The sequence below is a fragment of the Euprymna scolopes genome, chromosome 3 (genome assembly GCF_053919585.1).
Source record: "Euprymna scolopes isolate OS-2025 chromosome 3, ASM5391958v1, whole genome shotgun sequence".
Classification (NCBI taxonomy): domain Eukaryota; kingdom Metazoa; phylum Mollusca; class Cephalopoda; order Sepiida; family Sepiolidae; genus Euprymna; species Euprymna scolopes.
In genome coordinates, this window is record NC_136484.1 from 108,035,948 (window position 1) to 108,054,279 (window position 18,332).

Here is an 18,332-nt window from a genome sequence, read left to right on the forward strand (position 1 = left end):
CTAATTAGTGTTCTCAATAAAAGAGGAAAATCATAACAGCTATTCTGATTGGACAAAAATGCCTTCCATATAAACAACTTGGTAATATAATAAAATAAAATATTAATATTTATATTTTAAGTATGGTTCGCTTTAATTGTTTTATATAAGAAATCTAATCTGTTATAAGTGATTAATTATTATTTTTTAAGTGCAACTAAATTAAAAAGGTCAGCATAAGGTCGCTTTTAAAGACCAATCAGTGTCAAGATAACATTTGCACCATTTAGAAAGAGAGTGCGCCATTTTTATACGTTGTCTTTTGAGGTTTGAAAGTCGGACCCCCCGAAAAAAAATACAGTTTGCTGCTGCATCATGCCTGATGAGAAGAAGGTAACAAGAAAATTATTAGACAGGAAATGTTCCTAACTATTTCATAGTTTTTCTTCTGGCGTCTTTTTTGTCCAATTTTCGACCGTGTTTTTCGACTTTTGGAATCTATGTATGGTGTGTGTGTGTGAAATCTCAGTGGGTCTACCCCCCCCCCCTCTCTTTTTTTTTTCCTCCCCGGCATTAGTCCACACCGGACTCGCGGTTTTAATTTTTCCTTGTTGAATCTACTACAAAAGTGATTGAGCCAAAAACTCTCTACTCCTCTCCTGTTATGTGTAATACATTATGCATAATACACAAGTTGTTTATTTTTATATATATATATATATATATATATATATACCGGTTCTAGTTTAGTATCGAGCACTGTTGGAGTGGCATATAATCTAGATTTATCAATAAAGAAGTTTAAACTTGTATTTATTACACAATGATAATTAAAATATTAAAAGTGCCTTAGCTTTCTTAATATTGTTAAAGCTCTGCCTGAAAGTATATCGAGCACTGTTATTTATATTGCATACAAAATTTGTTATTCGTCTCCTAACATATCATGGTTTTGATCTAACAGCTTCCTAAGAGACCCTCACTAAAAAAAAATATTTCAAAATACCATGCGTCCTATGACCAATTCATCTTCTCTATTATTAAAGTACAACTGATCTAAGGTTTTTAGATTAAACCTGCCTCACTACTTGTGGTAAAATACATTAATTTCCTGTCATCTAGGATGTCCCAAAATCTTTAATACAAAAATACATTGTTGCCAGTATTAAATCGTAATATTTCCGTACGCTTTCGCTTTACTATTAATACTGCTATTTTTTTTATGGCCTTTAGTTTCTCCTTTTTAAATATAAATCATGGCTAAATATTTTTTTCAACGTTAGTAATAAAATTGACGTTCAACTTCCATGAAATTGCTTTGTACGTTCTAAATTCTAAAAAAAAAAAAAAGACCCATTTTTAAAATTAACCCTTCCGTATTTTTCAGTACATTAAAACTTAGTTTTTTTTTTTGTTGTTTTTTTGTTAGATTGTTTTAATCTTTTTATATTAAATAGGAATTATGAGTTTTTTAAAACTTTTTATGCTAGCTATTAAATGTTGAATCTAATTCATTTCATGGCTCCATTCTCTTATTTTCTTAAAACGTTACTTCCTGAGAGTCTGGCTTCTTTGTTTGCCAACCTTGTGCTTATATTTAGTTTCTCTTTATTTTACCGCCGGATTTTTTTAATTTTATCTATTTGCATGACTTATCACTTGAGTCTTTATTCAAAATATTTATTCTTATATAAAGCCTGGAAATCATTGGTTGGAAATATAGATGCAGTACCTTATTTTTTTTTACTTTTTTTTGTTTTTGTTACTGGAATTAGGATTTTTATGAATAGAGACCGCGTCGGTTTTCCTTTTTAAATTTTTTTCCCCCCATGGAGGGTGCAACATCTATTACGAAAAATCTTAATCGTTTTTAATTTCCATTCATAAAAAAAATAGTCCCTTCTTACAGACTTTATCAAACCGATTGTTGCCGAAATAAACCTTAGAGGTAAATAAAGATCGGTCTTCAAAAACTCTAATAAAATTAATGTACATATAGAACATTATTGAGTTAAAATCAATGTAGGAAAGACGCTTTAAGTTTTTCCTTCTTGAGCGATACAAATAAAGCGTTCATTACACTTCCGGTCCAGTAAGAATCCATTTTAAAATCTTAATCTCCCCCCCCCCCCAGCAAATTTCAAGCGTGCATGTTTTTCTTTTTATAGATTACATGCGTAATTTTTAACTTGTATCTTAATATTGTTAAAAATATATCACAATATTTCATCGCATTGTTTAGACCTTCAATCTTTACATTACCCTAATTTTAAAGTTCAGGTACTTGTACACTTTGCCACCGTGCTGAAATATTATGAAAGCCATTCTGGTAAATTTTTACGACGTGCCCCACCCAGCGTATTATAAACACCCCGACCTACCCGTGTTAAGAACGGCTTTCGGAACACCCCACCCCAACCCGTTAACATGGGAAGGTTGGAGTTTTTATTCCGAAAGCCGGTCTTAACATGTGGTGGTTGGGGGGGGGGGGTTATACTACGCTGGGGCTGGTCGTGAAAAAATACTGTCATTCTTAACATGGGAGGGAGTTTTGTAACTATGTGCTTCCACCTAACAATTTAATAAATTACGTGAAGCTTGAATTTAACATGAAAAACTAAAAATAGCGCGGTGGCAAATGCACGAGTACCAAAGTTCATTTTGAAAGTTTGGCTGTTTTAATTTTTTCTCGAATTCATACGTTTATTCCATTGAGTTAAAGCTACATTTCAATGTAAAATGTTACAAATATTTAAAATATTAAGTTTGAATCTATACTTTGGACTATTCCATAGTTAATTTTTGCTAATAAAAATAACTTTCAAATATTCGTAAATCTTTGAAAGAAAATTATAGACTTTGAAAACCTACAGAATTCGCAACTTGTAGATTGGCTACGAAGTTGTTCAACAATTTTTACTTGTTTTTTCTATTTGCCGTCGTATTTTGATAGATCAATGTATAAAAAAAAAAAAAAGATATTAGGATTTTAAATCTTAAATTTTAATTTTCACATCTGTTCAGTTATTAATTGGCTCGTCTGAACGAGTTATGGGGTTTTCTCCCCTTCATCATCGTTAAAAAATAGAAAGAAAAAAAAACAAAATTGCATTCCTCCTCCTTCCGCCATATCGCCCCCCCCCCTTTTCATGGCGGTAGATTTTCTACTTTATTTATATTTTCGGTCACCCGAGATTTTTTTCCTCTCGTATTTATTCTCTTTAAAATTAAAAATCTGATAAAGCTGGTGGGTTCATTATAAAATTTGATCGTTTTTATTTATTTTTTTTGACACCACGTGACTTTAAAATTGACAAATTAAAGTTAATTTTAAAACTCACGTGGTGATACTACTGTTTCCCTCTCTTAAAATCGTCTTGACAAAAGAATCTTATCTCAATGAAATTTGTATTCATGTTTAACTTGGATTCCAATAAGATTCGTTCTCAGATATTGACTTTCTAAAAACGTCTTATTTGGCGCTCAATTCCCAAACTAGTTACTAACAACTTGTTTCTGTTTCCTCACCAACCTTGCCCATCTTGACTATTCTAGGTCAAGCCTTACAGAAAAAAAAAAGAAGCAATCTTTGAGGTTTTATTTGCCGGACAGTTTGATCAGTTTTGTTTGTTTTCCAGATTTTTCTAGCAAATTTTCAGACCTAAATTTGCTATCTGAATTTTGATATTTTTCGCTCATTTTATGGAAAATATTTTGTAAAGTGAAGAAACGAGTATTTAACAAATGCTACCAAAGGAAAAATAAATTGCTCTGCTACTTACCTGGATAGGGTTTTAGTAACTTAGTGTAACTCTGTAACGGTAACGCGTTTTAGCTTGGATGTCAAGTGTTACGTTAGAACAAAAATGGCGGATATAAAACTCTTAAATTCTTGATAGTCGCTTTAAAGTCGGAAATTAAACAATGATAGCCACCCAATCTAACTTATGGTACTTGTGCACTTTTGCCACCATGCTGAAATAACGTTATTTTGAAAGCCATTAACATGGGGAGGGTGTTTTGTAACTATTCTGTGCTTTCACCTAACAATTTAATAAAGATATCGTGAAGCTTTAATTTAATCTCCAAACTATTTTAAAATGGTGCGGTGCCGAAAGTGCACAAGCATCTAACTTTTTTTGTACTAGGGCACTTATTGGTCTGTGCTGAAATTGTTTAGAAAACCATTCTTAACATGGGGAGGATGTTTTGTACCTATTCTGTACTTTAATCTTACACTTTAATAAAAAAGATACCGTAAAACTTTCGACTTAAATACTATTTAAAAAATAGCACGGATCAATAAGTGCATTAGCATAGTTTTCATGTTTTTGACCACTTTTTCCTTTTAATTAACATTTCTCAAACTTTAAAAAATGTGAAAATTAATGAAAAGTATAGTCATTTTTAGCTAAGAGATAGCCAGAGTTTAAAGTTTTCCAAATAGGTTTATTAATCTGATTTTTTTTTTTTTTTTTTTTTAACCTTTAAACATTGCCACTAAGACATGATTGGGGACCACATCTGCAGGCGCATCCTAAGTGAAGATATGGGTACTAGGGCAGAAATAACGTTATTTAGAAAGCCATTCTTAACATGGGCAGGGGAGGGTGTTTTGTACCTATTCTATACTTCAACCTTACAATTGAATAAAAAATATAAAACTTTAATTAAACTTGGAAATACGATTTAAAAAAAATAACGCGGATCACTCTCTGCTGCAGTGCTGCACTGCTGCACTAGCACCCAAGATATGCACAGGGAGATGTTTGTTCACACTACATTTAAACTTCTGCAAGGACGGAATTCCAAAGTTTGAGGAAATAAGCTATTACAGTACAAGTAAAAATACATCTGGTATCTAGGGACCTCTACAGTGAAGGAGTGTGGTTTTGCTGATTGGCAGTTTAATCGAAACTACGTGGGGGGAGGGCAGTGTAGCAAGTGTAATGGAGTAACTTTCATTAGAGTATTTGTAAACCACAGATGCAAAGTTAGAATGATGTAAACATATTAAAGACTTAATTTTGGGACCCTCCCTCCAAAAGGAAAGCTGGTGTTTGCTGTACCAGTCCAGATATAACAGTACTCTATGCTTGAGCGGATGGTTGTTTTGTAAATAGTATTCTGACAGGTGTGATAAGCTTTTTAGCACGGTAAAGGGAGTCCACCCTTCCTTGCAGCAGTATTCTAGGTGTTTACAGCTTGCCTCTTGTAAATATGATGATATCTATATATGATTATTACAACTAAACATTAGTCGTTTGGGGGTAATGCAGAAATAATTTACTTGGCTGAAATAGGAATTAAAACAAAAACTTTATTACAGAAATTACCTTAATATATTTAAAATTTTGGATTTTCACTTTTTATGTAAAGTGTTAAATTAGATTTGTTGCTGAATGACTGCACTTAATATATAATTTGGTTACTTACGCAGAATACGAACCATGCTGTTTATAGGTAAGATTTTCATGTTAGGTTTTACGAGTTCTATTCAACTTTTAGGTGAAAGTACAGAATGGTCCTTAATTCATGCTAAGAATAGCATTTGAGCATTTTAGTTGTGGACAATATTTGTTTTGAAGTTTGAAGAATTGAATATTTATCGGAAAATGTCAGGTTTGTATAACTTTTTGGTAAAAACAAATATACTGAATTAACACAAAGTATTATGTATTAAATTAAAATTATAAAATTAATCCTAATTTCGAAATAAATTACAAGACTTTTTTTTTTCTTTTTTTTTTTTTTCCAAACGTTGGTGCCTCTTCGTTATTAGCACGAAATTCGGAAGTTAAATGAATTTTCATTAAAACATTGGTATCTATTTGTCATGTCTCAAATTAGTTAATGAATTTTAAATAAAACAAATTTTCAAGTTTTATTAAACTCTTTTCCCATATTTTTTTGGGAAAACGTGACTTAAACAAGGCAGTAACTCAGTTTGGAATTGACATTTTTAAATAACTCTTCAGCCTTTTTTTTTTTTTTTTTTTTTTTTTTTCAAAACTTCCAATTTTCGCTAAATTTCTTCGAAAATTATTTTCATTACTAATTTTCTGCCTTATCGTTTTTTTTTTTTGTGATAAAACAAATAGATACTATTGGTACTTGAAATTCACTTTCGCTCTGATTACTAAAAATGTACTCAAACTCTTTAAGGATTAATTTTTCTAAGAAAATTTTGAAATGAAGTTGGAAATTGTGCAGGTAAACCAACAAACGGTTAAAAATCAATATTACCATGGCCAATAAGTTACTTTTCTCCCGACATAACCGCGATGACTGTCAGCGGCCACCTTGTTGATTACAACAAAGTTGTAAAAAAAAAAAAAAAAAAAAAAATCAATGCTGTGAAATAAAAAGTTAGGTAGAAAAGTAACTTTTAATGAGAATGGTAACATTGTATATTTGACCCCCCCCCCCATAGTCTGTTGGCTTAACTGCACAATTTTCTAAAAGTTATAAAAATGTATAACTAAAAAAAAAAAACCTGATCTTTTTTGTTTTTAACAAATTTAAACATTGGTAATAAATCAAATTTAAAGCTTTGCTATTGAATTCTCCCTGTTCTGAATGGAGTTCTTAAAAAAAAAAAAAAAAAAAATGGAGTGGGGAGGGTCCACAATAACTAAAATGCGCAAGTGCCAAGTGTTATTTCAGCACGGTCGGTATTCTGCATAAGTATACCATAATTTTTTATTTTTCATTCAGGAAAATGATTTTTAAAAGAACTTCAATCGGTTTTTTATTGCTTATTGTACTTTCTGTAGTTTTGTCTTTTTGTCTCGTCCATTTACAAATTACTGCATGCATTGGTTAAAATATTTGCAACTTAAGTTTGTTTTTGTCTGTCGGTGAACACCAGTTGCTTAATGGACGATTTTTTATTTAAAAAAAAAAAAAAAAAAAAAAAAAATTAAGTCGTGATAACATGATTTTTCTCATGTGTACAAATAAACCATAATGCTTGCCTAGTTGCCTACCCACGGGGACAGACGTACGTTACGTTTTTAATGTGGGGAATTTCCGAGAGGGTGGGGGCACTCCGTCTACATCCCCTACGCAATAAACACTACAATCCTAGCTTTAATTTAAGCCGGAAATTAGGTTGTATTTTTGTTGGTTTAAACAATCAGTTAAAAAAAAAAAATTGGAGAATCTTGATTAATCTGTGCTTCATACCATGAAAACCAGGTTGTGAAATGTTGGCTAAAAACAAAATGATAAAACTATGAAATGCTTAATTTAAAGAAAACATTGTATACACGAAATATAAACGGCTAAAATTTTATCAAGAAATAAATCTTATGACAAGAGACGATTGGTGCATTAGTGTCAGAAAATCACCATTAAAATGCATGATGAAAACTTGAATATTTAGACTTACTATCTTTTGAAACTTATAACTACTTTTAAAAAAAAAAATGTAATTCACCCCCCCCCCTTTTTTTTTTAAATCGGTTTTCTTTAAAAAAGATTTCAAGAAAATCAACGAATTTTAACTTACTTTGAATATATTAATTCCAAAAAATCACTTACCTATATAAAAAAAATACTTATCAATGGGTACTTCGATTCTTCATTAAGAATTTATCCATATTTATATTTTATATTCCATGTCCTTTTTAAATAAAATACTTTAAGCAAGGATTAAAAAATAGCACATCAGATGTTTCAAAAGGGGAATAAAGGGAGGTAAATGTCTCCTTTTATTAGTTAAAAACTATGGTGGCCTGTAAGGGCCAGAATTAATATCCCTTTCTATTGCTGGCTGTAAACAAGTTAGTCACTATAGGCCATTGTATCTGAAAAATGATCACATTTCACAGTTTTTGCCAATAAAAAAAATTCCACTCTACCAAATTTCGATTTAAAAAAAAAAAAAAAAAAAAATTCTCTCTTAAAGAAATACAGGAGTTTTTTATTCAATATATTTTATTTTGTCTTTATGAAGTGATTTTTTTTTTTTTTTTTTTTTTTTTTTTGTCTAAAAAAAAAAAAAAACAACCCATTGAATGAAGCAGAAAAAATTGTAGGTATTCAATCTTTTCAGGACAAAAATTAAATGTGAGGTTTCACTTAAAAAAAAATCAACGTGGTTTTTAAAAGGTTTAAACTTTTGACTTTACAGGTAAATTTGCACAACTTTTTTTCTTTTTTTTTTATTAGATTATTTTATTTATTGATCTTTTATCTTCAATTTGTGATATATAAACCTTGGATGAGAAAATTTCAATGTGGGGTGTGAGTGAATTTAAAAAAAAAGTTTGTCTAGAATATTCAGTTTATTGGAAAGAGCATAAAATTTTGCATTAAAAACTGTAAAAATTGAGCCAATAGAAATATTTTGATAGACTTTTAAATTGAAAAAATTTAACTTGTAAAATTCAATTCATTTTCTTACGTTAAAAAAATATCTGCATGAGCACGCACAGGCACTTTGTAAACGCTGTTTTTCAAAAAAAAAAAAAACTTATAGTTTATTTTGGAAGCATATTCCATAAAGAAATTAAACAAACTGCTTTAAAAAGAGAAATTACGAGTTTTGTATATTTTATTTGCAGTTTTGTGTTAAGGGTGCCAAAAATTCTGACACACTTATTTGTGCATCTTCATAAACTAAAACGAAAATCTCTAATGGCTAAAGAAAAAAAAAAAATGGTAGTAAGGCGACAATTCTTAAATTTCATAAAAATATTCCAATTTTTTGTAATTTGGTGTACACTAATATTTTTCAATACTAAGTTTTCCTGTCGTTTTCATTTTAACTGCCATAAGCTAACAGAATGCAATTTCGGGCTTGAATTGGTAAAAGCTGCATATTTTGATAAGGGTCAAAGTGTAATATCTGTTTTGACTTGCAACACATTTTGAACGGACTAAATTTTTGTATTCAATTTAGTACCTCTCTTTGGAAAGTCCCCCCCCCCCCTGTGAAAAAACTTGGCACTTTTTGCATGACAACATGAGGCGATTGAGAAGAGTTATCGGGCCCCTGTTCTTGTTGGCCCTTTTTGTAAACCTCAAATAGTGTCTCCAAGAATGCAAAAATATATAACACAAAAACATGAAAAGCAAAACATTTGTATAAAAAATGTTTTAACATTTCTTTTCAATGAGTGATTTATAACTGAAAATAAAATGTTAACAAAAGATTGTTTTTAAAATTAATTGGGATTTTTTTTCCAGTAAGATTGTATAAAATGTAGCAACCGATTTCTAAATCGGCAATGGTGTGGTCAGAATGAAGAATATGCTAAAAACATGAAACATTTCCAGAATAAAATTTATAAAAATACATCAAAATATAATTTTAAGACCATGAAACGTTTATAGAAGTTCACAAATAAATTTTTTTCTTGTAAAGAACATTTGTATACACAAATACATCGATATAATTTGAAAATATAAAATGTATCGTAATTTAGTTTCAATATTTTTTTTTTTTTTTTAAGAAAAATTTTCACAAACTTTTAAGAGAAATACGAGTTATCGACCCATGTTTTTGGACTAATAAACACCCTCTATTGGCCGTTCTTGAAACTAAAATTCACACCTTTGGCTGAAGTTTCCTACAGAAGTGCCAAAAAAAAAAAATCAAGTGAAAACCTTGATTGGTGGAGATTCAGAAGGCGCCCTCCTTTATTTTAGTTTTTCCAAAACTTGCAGTGGTCATTATCACACTTCAAGTGCTCAAATTTTTTATTTGAACATCTTTATTCACCAAAAGCTTATGCTATTTTACCTTTTTAGTTAGCTGGTGTAACTAATCCCTCCTCTTAAAATGCTGCTTCTTTCCTTTTATGTCAGTTGCACCAGTAGGTGTATCAGAATTTTGGGGGGAATTTGACACCCCTAACACAAAACTGCGAATAAAAAAACTCGTAATTTCTCTTTCAAGTAGGTTGTTTATTTTCTTTATGGAATATATTTCCAAAATAAACTAAAGTTGTTTAAAAAGAAAAAAAAAATTATTTTTTAAACTGTTTACAAAGTGTCAGCGCGCCTTCATGCAGCCTTTTTTTTTTTTTTTTATGTAATGAAATCAATTGAATTTTACGAGTTAAATATTTTTCAATTTTTAAAAATTGAAAAATATTTAACTCGTAAATTCTATCAATTTTTCTATTGGTTCAATTTTTACGATATTTTCAGGGTCAATGTAAAATTTTATGCTCTTTCCAATAAACCAAATATAATATTTATTTTGGGCAAACGTTTTTTAAGTGAAAGCTTGTTAAGTAAATATTGGATGCTGACGACAATTTTTCTATTTCATTCAATGTTTTCTTTAAGATATTAAAAAAATTCACTCGATAAAGAATTAAAATATATTAAAGTAAAAATTTATGTATTTCTTGAGAAAAGAAGAAAAAATTCAACTTTTTTTTTTTTTTTTTCGTTTAAGGCAAAAACTTGTAAAATTTGACTTTTTGATCTATGGGGACACCTATTTCTTCACGCACAAGGCTAGACGGCTAATGTGAACACAACGTTTTTACTTCCTTGTGTCCATCAGTATTTCAAAACAAGAACATCACTTCCGGTATTTCGCTAACAATGTAAAGCTGCTTGCATAACGGCGGCTTTTTCAAATAGTCATTTAAAAATTTTCTTTTTAAAAAATAAATGGGATTTAAAATATAAATATGGATAAATTCTTAACAATGAAGAATGGAAGTACACATTGAATAGTATTTTTTATAGGTAAGTGATTTTTTTTGGAATCTATATTTTTATAATCAAAGTAAAATTTCGTTGATTTTCTTGAAATCTTTTTAAAGAAAACCAATTTAAAAAAACAAATATTGCATCATTTGCTATTGAACCTTTTTTTTTTTTTTTTTTTTTTTTTTTTAATCTGGTCTTTGCTCCTTTTAATTGAAAAAAAAATTAGGGTTTGAATTCCATTTTTCAAGTAGTTATAAGCTTGGAAAGATAGGAGTCCGAATTATTCAATTTTTTTTTTTTTTTTTTTTTTTAACGCATTTTTAATGTATGTTTCTGACACGCCTATTGCACCAGCTATTTTAAAAGTTAAAAACGATGCTATCTGTTTTGAACTTAAGAGCGTTGTCCATGACTCAATAAAAACAAGTTACAACAGCTGAAAAACAATGGTACAAATGAAACCAACGTTCAAGAAACAAAAATAAAATTTAAAGCCTTTCTTTTTTTTTTTTCTTTTTTTTTTGTCTGTGTGTGCATAATTTCTTTTATACAATCTTTTGGTTAGATATTACTACTTGAAATAAGTTTCAAGACACAATACTTTTACAGTTTACGCCTTAAAATAACGTTCTTTATGTAGTGTCCATTTTTTAAAGTGAAGATGCTCATGTGTTTAAAAGTGAAATATATGTACTTATTGTTATTTTGCGATTTCTAAAAAAAAAAAAAAAAAAAAACTTCCACACCTTGCAACAATTTCAGTTTTAACTATGAAAATTAAACAAATCTTTTTTTTTTTTTTTTTTTTTTTTTTTTTTAAATCTGTAAATGTAAAAATTGGAATGTGTACATTAATTTTTCTATATATATATATATATATATATAATTTTTTTTTTCTTTTTCTTCCCTTCTAATTTTAATTTATGGAGGGGATAAGTAGAAAAAATAAATTCAACACCGAAACATTTTAAATTTATTAAAATTTAAATCTATGATAAAACCGTGATTATTATATATATATATATATATATATGGTACTAGTGCAGAGAGTGATCCGCGCTATTTTTTTAAATCGTATTTCCAAGTTGAAAGTTTTTTATATTTTTTATTCAATTGTAAGGTTGAAGTATAGAATAGGTACAAAACACCCTCCCCATGTTTAGAATGTTTTTTTAAATGTTATTATTTACGTCCGGATCACTCTCTGCACTAGTACCATATATATATAATGATTTTCAAAGAATTAGGTACCTGAAAAAATAGTCTCGTATTTTTTGTATCCTGAACACTTATGTATAGACAAATTTTCCTTTGTCAGCTGAAAATTTCGTAAAGTTCCACTGTACATAGATATTAAATAAATTTATAATTTTAATAAGTATATCTGTATGCATACCAAAAATTTAGCAAATGACATTCATATTTTTAACCAGCTGTCAATTTTAATGTGTGCACGAATTGATGACATCACCCCCACCCCAATGTAGGAAACTGGAATTCTCCACAATCTATAAATTGCAAAAGTGTCTAAAACAATTGTGTAAATGTTTTTCAGCTGTTCTTGTAATTTGTTACCAAACTTTACTAATCCAGTATTGTCTGCACACATACCTTTTTTCTAACGTGCTTCTGACATATTCAAATTCAATAATCTAACATTTTCTAGGTAAAAGTGCTTTTTGTAATTTGTACACTATTTTCATTGCACTGGGATTCTTTTACAAGATATTTCAGCCTTCATGGTTTGAATTTTAAACTCATAATTAGCAAAAAAAAAAAACTATAGATTTAATCTATAACAACCATGTTTTATATCTTCCAGATAACTGTTCAAATAATGGTAGTTTCAGCAGAATAATTTAAATATTGTATTTCTTAAATGCCCAACTAATTAATACTGCCTGTCCCATATCGTAGCAGTGATAGAACTAAATCTAATTCTGATAACTTTAATCTAATAACGTTATCAATAAAATAAAGACAATTCTTTTATAAGAAAACCTTTTGTTCACCATTTTATTTTCCCTTTTTCTTGAGTTGCCTAGTTCTACTTTTGTTCCCACTTAACCACATGCTGTGTAACTTTCTCGTTGAATCTAGAGTTCCTGTCACTGACCCTGCTTTGGCTTACCTAAAGAATTAGCAAGTATTTCCATTTCTGAAATTCCCCTGTCCATCCAAATCCTAATCCAGTAAATTTATTGCTGTAAGTTTTGAAGCAGATCATTTCATTTCGTTCCATTTCTCTGGTGTTAAAAAAAAAAAAAAAAAAAAAAAAAAAAATTACAACCGATATATTTGCTTTGTAAACGTCTTCTAACTGCTTTTTATTAATAAAAAAATATAGACTTGATGTAGTCAACAACAGCGAATCAGAAACAACTTTTTCATATCTTACCAAACATTTTATTTTTCCATTTTCTTTTGTCTTGATACTCCTTTGCTGTGCATGCTTTGGCAAATTATTTCATTTGTGCTTTGCATTTTTATATTTTCATTAAATTCCTCTTATTCTGCCTTCTTTCAGCTGTCTGCTCTGGGTGGTTGCCTATTCATACTTGTATAGACCTCTATCCATAACCGGCTCAGATTATCTTTGGAAAAGTAATCTAGCAGTGCTGGTCCTAATATAGAATTTAGCCACTAAATTTCAATAGACAATCTATTCCATGCTGATTCTGTCAACATTAGCAAATATATTGAATGTCCTGCACAAAAATAAGTTAATGGGGAACCTATACGTGATTGAAGCCAAGTACCTAATTTTTGTATTAGAATCGGTATCCTTATTTTTCACAACTTAGGCAGCCATGGCTAGTGGTCTATAAAAGTACTTTTTTTTTTCTTTTTTTCTTTTTTTTTTTTTTTTTTTTTTTTCTATCCTCACTTTTAATTCGCCATCTTTTAATATCTTGGCATGAAATAAACAACAATGCTCTAACAAATTCTCTTAACTAGAAAGCTTTATATGTAATTATAAGTACTTTTAAAAACTTACTTGACATGTTCTTGTGCAATATTTTTATGCATACTTCCTCTTCCTTATGAAAATCTTATGCCTGGTTTGGTTTATCCGTTTTTACAGCATATGAATTTAAAAGCAAATTTAATAGGTCATTTTAACTTTATATTGTAAACTTTTCAACTGTTGTGCATTAGCTATTTCCTAGTTAATAATAGTGCATAAATAGATCTTTGGGATATCAGTGTATGATGCTGATTTTATTGTAGTATGCAGTAATAACTAGTAAACGAATCCTGCAATGGGTGTGGGATAAGAATTCAAACTTCTTGAGCAACATGAGTGTTAATTTTAATCTGAAACGGAATTTTTTTTAGTTCCAGTTGAATTTACCAGTTCTCAAATCTTTTTTTCAAAAATAATTTTGATTTGAAAATGATACAAGTCATTGTTTTAAAGCTTAGCTTAAAACTTTGACATATTAACATTCACTTTTAGCCAATTTTAGTTTAATGGAAAATTCTCACCATAAACCATTTTTTATAAGTGGCAATTCAATATTGATTTGGAACAATTGAGCTCAACATGTAGCTTTCTGATAAGTCTTGTTCTTACCATGTTTTTAATCATTTGCTGCTTTTATTTTCTGACTTGCCATATTAGGACTAACATTTATTACATGATTATGCATGTCACTATTGGGAGCCATTAAAATAATTATTAGTGCAAAATTATGAGGTATTTAAAAAAAAAATAAAAAATAAAAACTAGGTTCATATTTCTGGAATTATGAAACTTTATGGTAAGATTCCACTTATTAACTTGATATTTTCAGGGAGGAAAGGATAATTTAATTATATCCTTAATTGTTAATACTAAATCTTTTTGCTAGAAGTTCTTTTTGTATTAACTTTGGTTCATATTAAGTTTTGTGTAATTCTATTACAATTCTCTCTTCCCCCCCCCCCCCGTTATTCTCCCTTCACTCCAGATCCTTATTAAAATTGTCATATGCCCTGCTCCTTATTCACGTGTAGGTATGTCTGAGATTTGCTTTATTATAAAATCCTGATTTTAAAGCATTTACATTCCAGATAATTTATCCTTTCTAAATGATTTTAACATGACAAGCTACAAAAGTTTTACTGATATTAAAAAAATATTACAATCTAAACATTTTGTACCATTTCTTATTCTTACATAACCAGTCTTATTGTTTTATCAGTTACAATTAAGTCGGTTTACATAATTATTGGGTTTTAAATAGTGAAAATTGGATTTTTAACAAGGTTTTAAAAAATTTCAGGAAAAAATATTTTTCATGGTTTCTATTTTTGGTCCTTAGAAATTTACATTTTAAACTTAAGCAACAGATAAGTGTTACTTTTAATCTGAAACAGGATTTTTTTTTTTTAAGTTCCAGTAGAATTTACCAATTCTGAAATCTTTTTTAAAAAATAATTTTGATTTAGAAATTATAAAATTCATATTGTTTTTGTTTTAAAGCTTGGTTTAAAACTTTGAAATATATTTTAACATTCACTTTTACCCCATTTTAGTTTGTAATGGAAAATTCTCTCACCATAAACCATTTTTTAACGGGCAATTCAATATTGATTTGGAACAATTGGGCTCAACATATTGATTTTTGGAACATTTGGAAGCATTCAATCTATAATAAATTAATAACTTAACAATTTTGAGATTTTTCATTATCAGGAAATCCCATGCAAAATTTGATACAAAATTTATGCCTTGTATGGTGGTAATGTTAAACAGATTTGTATTTTTTTAAAAATTTTTATTTTAATTTTATTTTATTTTTTTTTTTTTTTTTTATATCTCAAATGAGGTTCAGATATTTCTATTTAAATTAATCTTTCATTTAAATGATGAAAAATTGATAATGTTTAGTAGGCAAACTTTATTTTAAGAGCAAAATGTCTACTCTGGGATCTTTTCCATCCCAGGCATTTTTTATCTACATTTGTTTAGATCATATGAAGAACCACTTTTTTTATTTTAAATTCTTGCATGTATCTTGCATTACAAGGTTTCTTAAGCATTTTTTATCGTTTGATCTTAAATGACATGAAAAATTTTATTCAATGGATGAAATGTTTTCGCTTTGGTTATGTGTTTTGATGACTCTCTTTCTCCATGTGATAACATCTTTAACACGTGTGATAAACATTGTAATTATTGGCTCTTTGCTTTATGTTGTTAAACATTAAGAATATTCCATATTTCCTGCTGATTAGTTGGTCAATAACAAGTTCCAACTTGTCAAATTGGAGTGGTATTTAATTGTTCATCTCCATGTGCCCTCATTCCTATCCCCCCCCCCCCCCGGCCCATTTTATCCTTTTTTTTTTTTTCTTTCAGATTGGTGTGTTTTTTTTTTTTGTTTTTTTTTTTTTTTTTTTTTTTTTTTTTTGTTTGTTGTTGTTGAAATTGCAATTTTTATTGCAACATTTTACTTTTTTTTTTTCTTTTTCAGATTGATGACGTAAAAATGGACAGTGAACATGTCAATCTGAAGGTGGTGGGCCAAGATGGCAGTGTAGTGCATTTTAAAATCAGAAAGCATACAGCGTTAAAGAAACTAATGCAGGCTTATTGTGAAAGAGCCGTAAGTTTTCTAGTTTTCCTATTTCTAGGAAACAAATTACTAATATTTGGTTAAATATAATAAGCATTAAAATTTCTATAAAGGAAGGAAAATCTGAAAATGTTTTCTATTTTAAAATGTTTGTCCACAAAGTTGTGTAGATAACTTTCTAACTGGTACCAACTTTTATTTAAAGTTAGTGTTTCAAGAATTGAAACTGTCTTATTTCTTTCACATTTCACCCATATAAAGATAGTGGGGGTGGAAAATAGATTTTCAAAATGTATGATTCTTGAATGTTTTATGGCAATAAATCCTATATTTGTCTAAAATTTTATCTGTTCTTCCAGTGCTTTTTTTTTTTTTCTTAGGAAATCTTAAATTGCTGTTGCACTGAAATCAATACCTTACTCTTTGTAATGCACAGAATATTGTTAAAGTGATCGTGTGTAGAAGGTTAGATACCAATCAATGTATCCTAAATTACTGATTTTGGGTTGTGTGTTTTTTTTTGGGGGGGTGATCAAAACAACTGTTTTTTTAAAAAAAACATTGGCTGGGTGTTTGGAGGTGTAAAAAGTTTTCGTAGGAAAGTAGGCTTGAGCCCCCAAACCTTTGACATGGAGGTGGAAACGAAATGGAAAAAACTCGTGGGACCTAACCATCTCGTCCACGAGAAGAGGAATAAAAAGCATTTTAATTTAACGTTTATAAAATGAAATTGACGGGTGCGAGAAACTTAAATCGCATGATGTTTGACCTTGAAACATGATGCGGCTGCAAGCCAGTTTTCGCTTGTTTTATACTCAAAAGAAAGATACACGGGACGCTCTAAAAATCTGGAAAAAAATAGTGCGTGAAAGTCGGGCAAATTATTGAATATTTATCTTCCCAAAGTGGAGCAAATTAAATAGACAGGCGAGATCTGTTAACTCGGAAATATTATGATTTATGTGATATAAAGTTTTAAGTGAGCCGACCGAGCACTTCTGGAAAAAGCCTTTCTTGGACATACACAAAAGGCGAACATACATATACACATTTTCGCTTTTATATATATAGATGGTGATCTTTAAATAAGGTCATGCTGCATTTTCTGATAGTGTTTCATACTTGGTCTTGTGTAGATTATAGGTCTTTTTCTTGATTCACGTGTGATGCGATCGTGACACATGCGCGCACACACACACACACACACACACACACACACACACACACACACACATCCTTCAGTTACTAAAGTGTTCTTTTTTGACTCAGCACTAAATAGTATAATTTTTGAATAATTTTTTTTAATACACTTATTAGTCTTGAAGGTCACCCTACGATAAGAGTTGAGTTTAACAGGTAGATTGAAATGCCAAGTGGAATAGTAACAATGGTTGCAACTCTTAATGTTTAAGAGGATGGCTCAACAAGAATTTGTTTACATGACTTAAGTGACTGTTATGGTCAGCTGAGTAGTAGCCCTGGTGGTACTCTTCCACAGATGGGTAGTTCTAGGAATAAAGCTTTGCTCGTGGAAATTCTGCTGAGGTTTAGATACAAAAAGAAAAGGAATTTATTGACAGTGGTTGTAGCTAGACAAGATTTTGTATGTCTTACATGCGGCATAGATTGAAGCTTAGTTGAGCACATGCCATGAAAATAACACTAAAAAGACTATCAGCGTTTCTGTTAGATGGGCTCTCAAAAGAGGACATTACTCACTAGATTCCAAAATATGGTTTATATCCTTTCATGGTAGGAAAAGGTACTCTTAAGTGGCAATTTCCCAGATGTGTCAAGAGTATTTCATCTTGGGACATATTTGACTCTTATATGTGTAGAGGATTATGCTAGAATTAAGGTACATTTTGGAACTGTAGAATGAGCCAACTATTTTTCTAGTAACTTAACGTGTTTGTAAATCTATTTCGGGGTGTAAGGTAAAGGTTAGTTCCGAAAGCTTATCAAAGCAGGGATCATCTTACAAAAAACTGTTCCTTTCAATTAGAACAAAGTCGCAATCTGAACATTCATGGTGAAAAGGGCTTATATATATATATATATATATATAATGACTCCTTGAAAGTACGGCCCTGTCGGTGGGGCATTAGAATA

The 18,332-nt window shown here is 29.7% G+C and overlaps 1 protein-coding gene across 4 annotated transcripts in view; it reads left to right on the plus strand.

Moving 5' to 3' along the window:
* Nucleotides 1-215: 215 nt before the first annotated feature.
* The window catches only part of LOC145258057 (small ubiquitin-related modifier 2-like), a 34,973-nt gene continuing 16,856 nt past the window's right edge, over nt 216-18,332 (plus strand). Inside the window, exons 1-3 of one of the 4 annotated variants that reach the window (XM_080115787.1) lie at nt 252-372; nt 12,757-12,862; nt 16,119-16,250. In XM_080115787.1, the coding sequence (XP_079971913.1) occupies nt 16,134-16,250 (117 nt within the window). In that variant the 5' untranslated portion in view covers nt 252-372; nt 12,757-12,862; nt 16,119-16,133. Of the gene's footprint in view, nt 373-12,756; nt 12,863-16,118; nt 16,251-18,332 lie in introns of all 4 variants that reach the window. The other 3 variants (XM_080115791.1, XM_080115795.1, XM_080115784.1) reach the window with 3 other exon arrangements.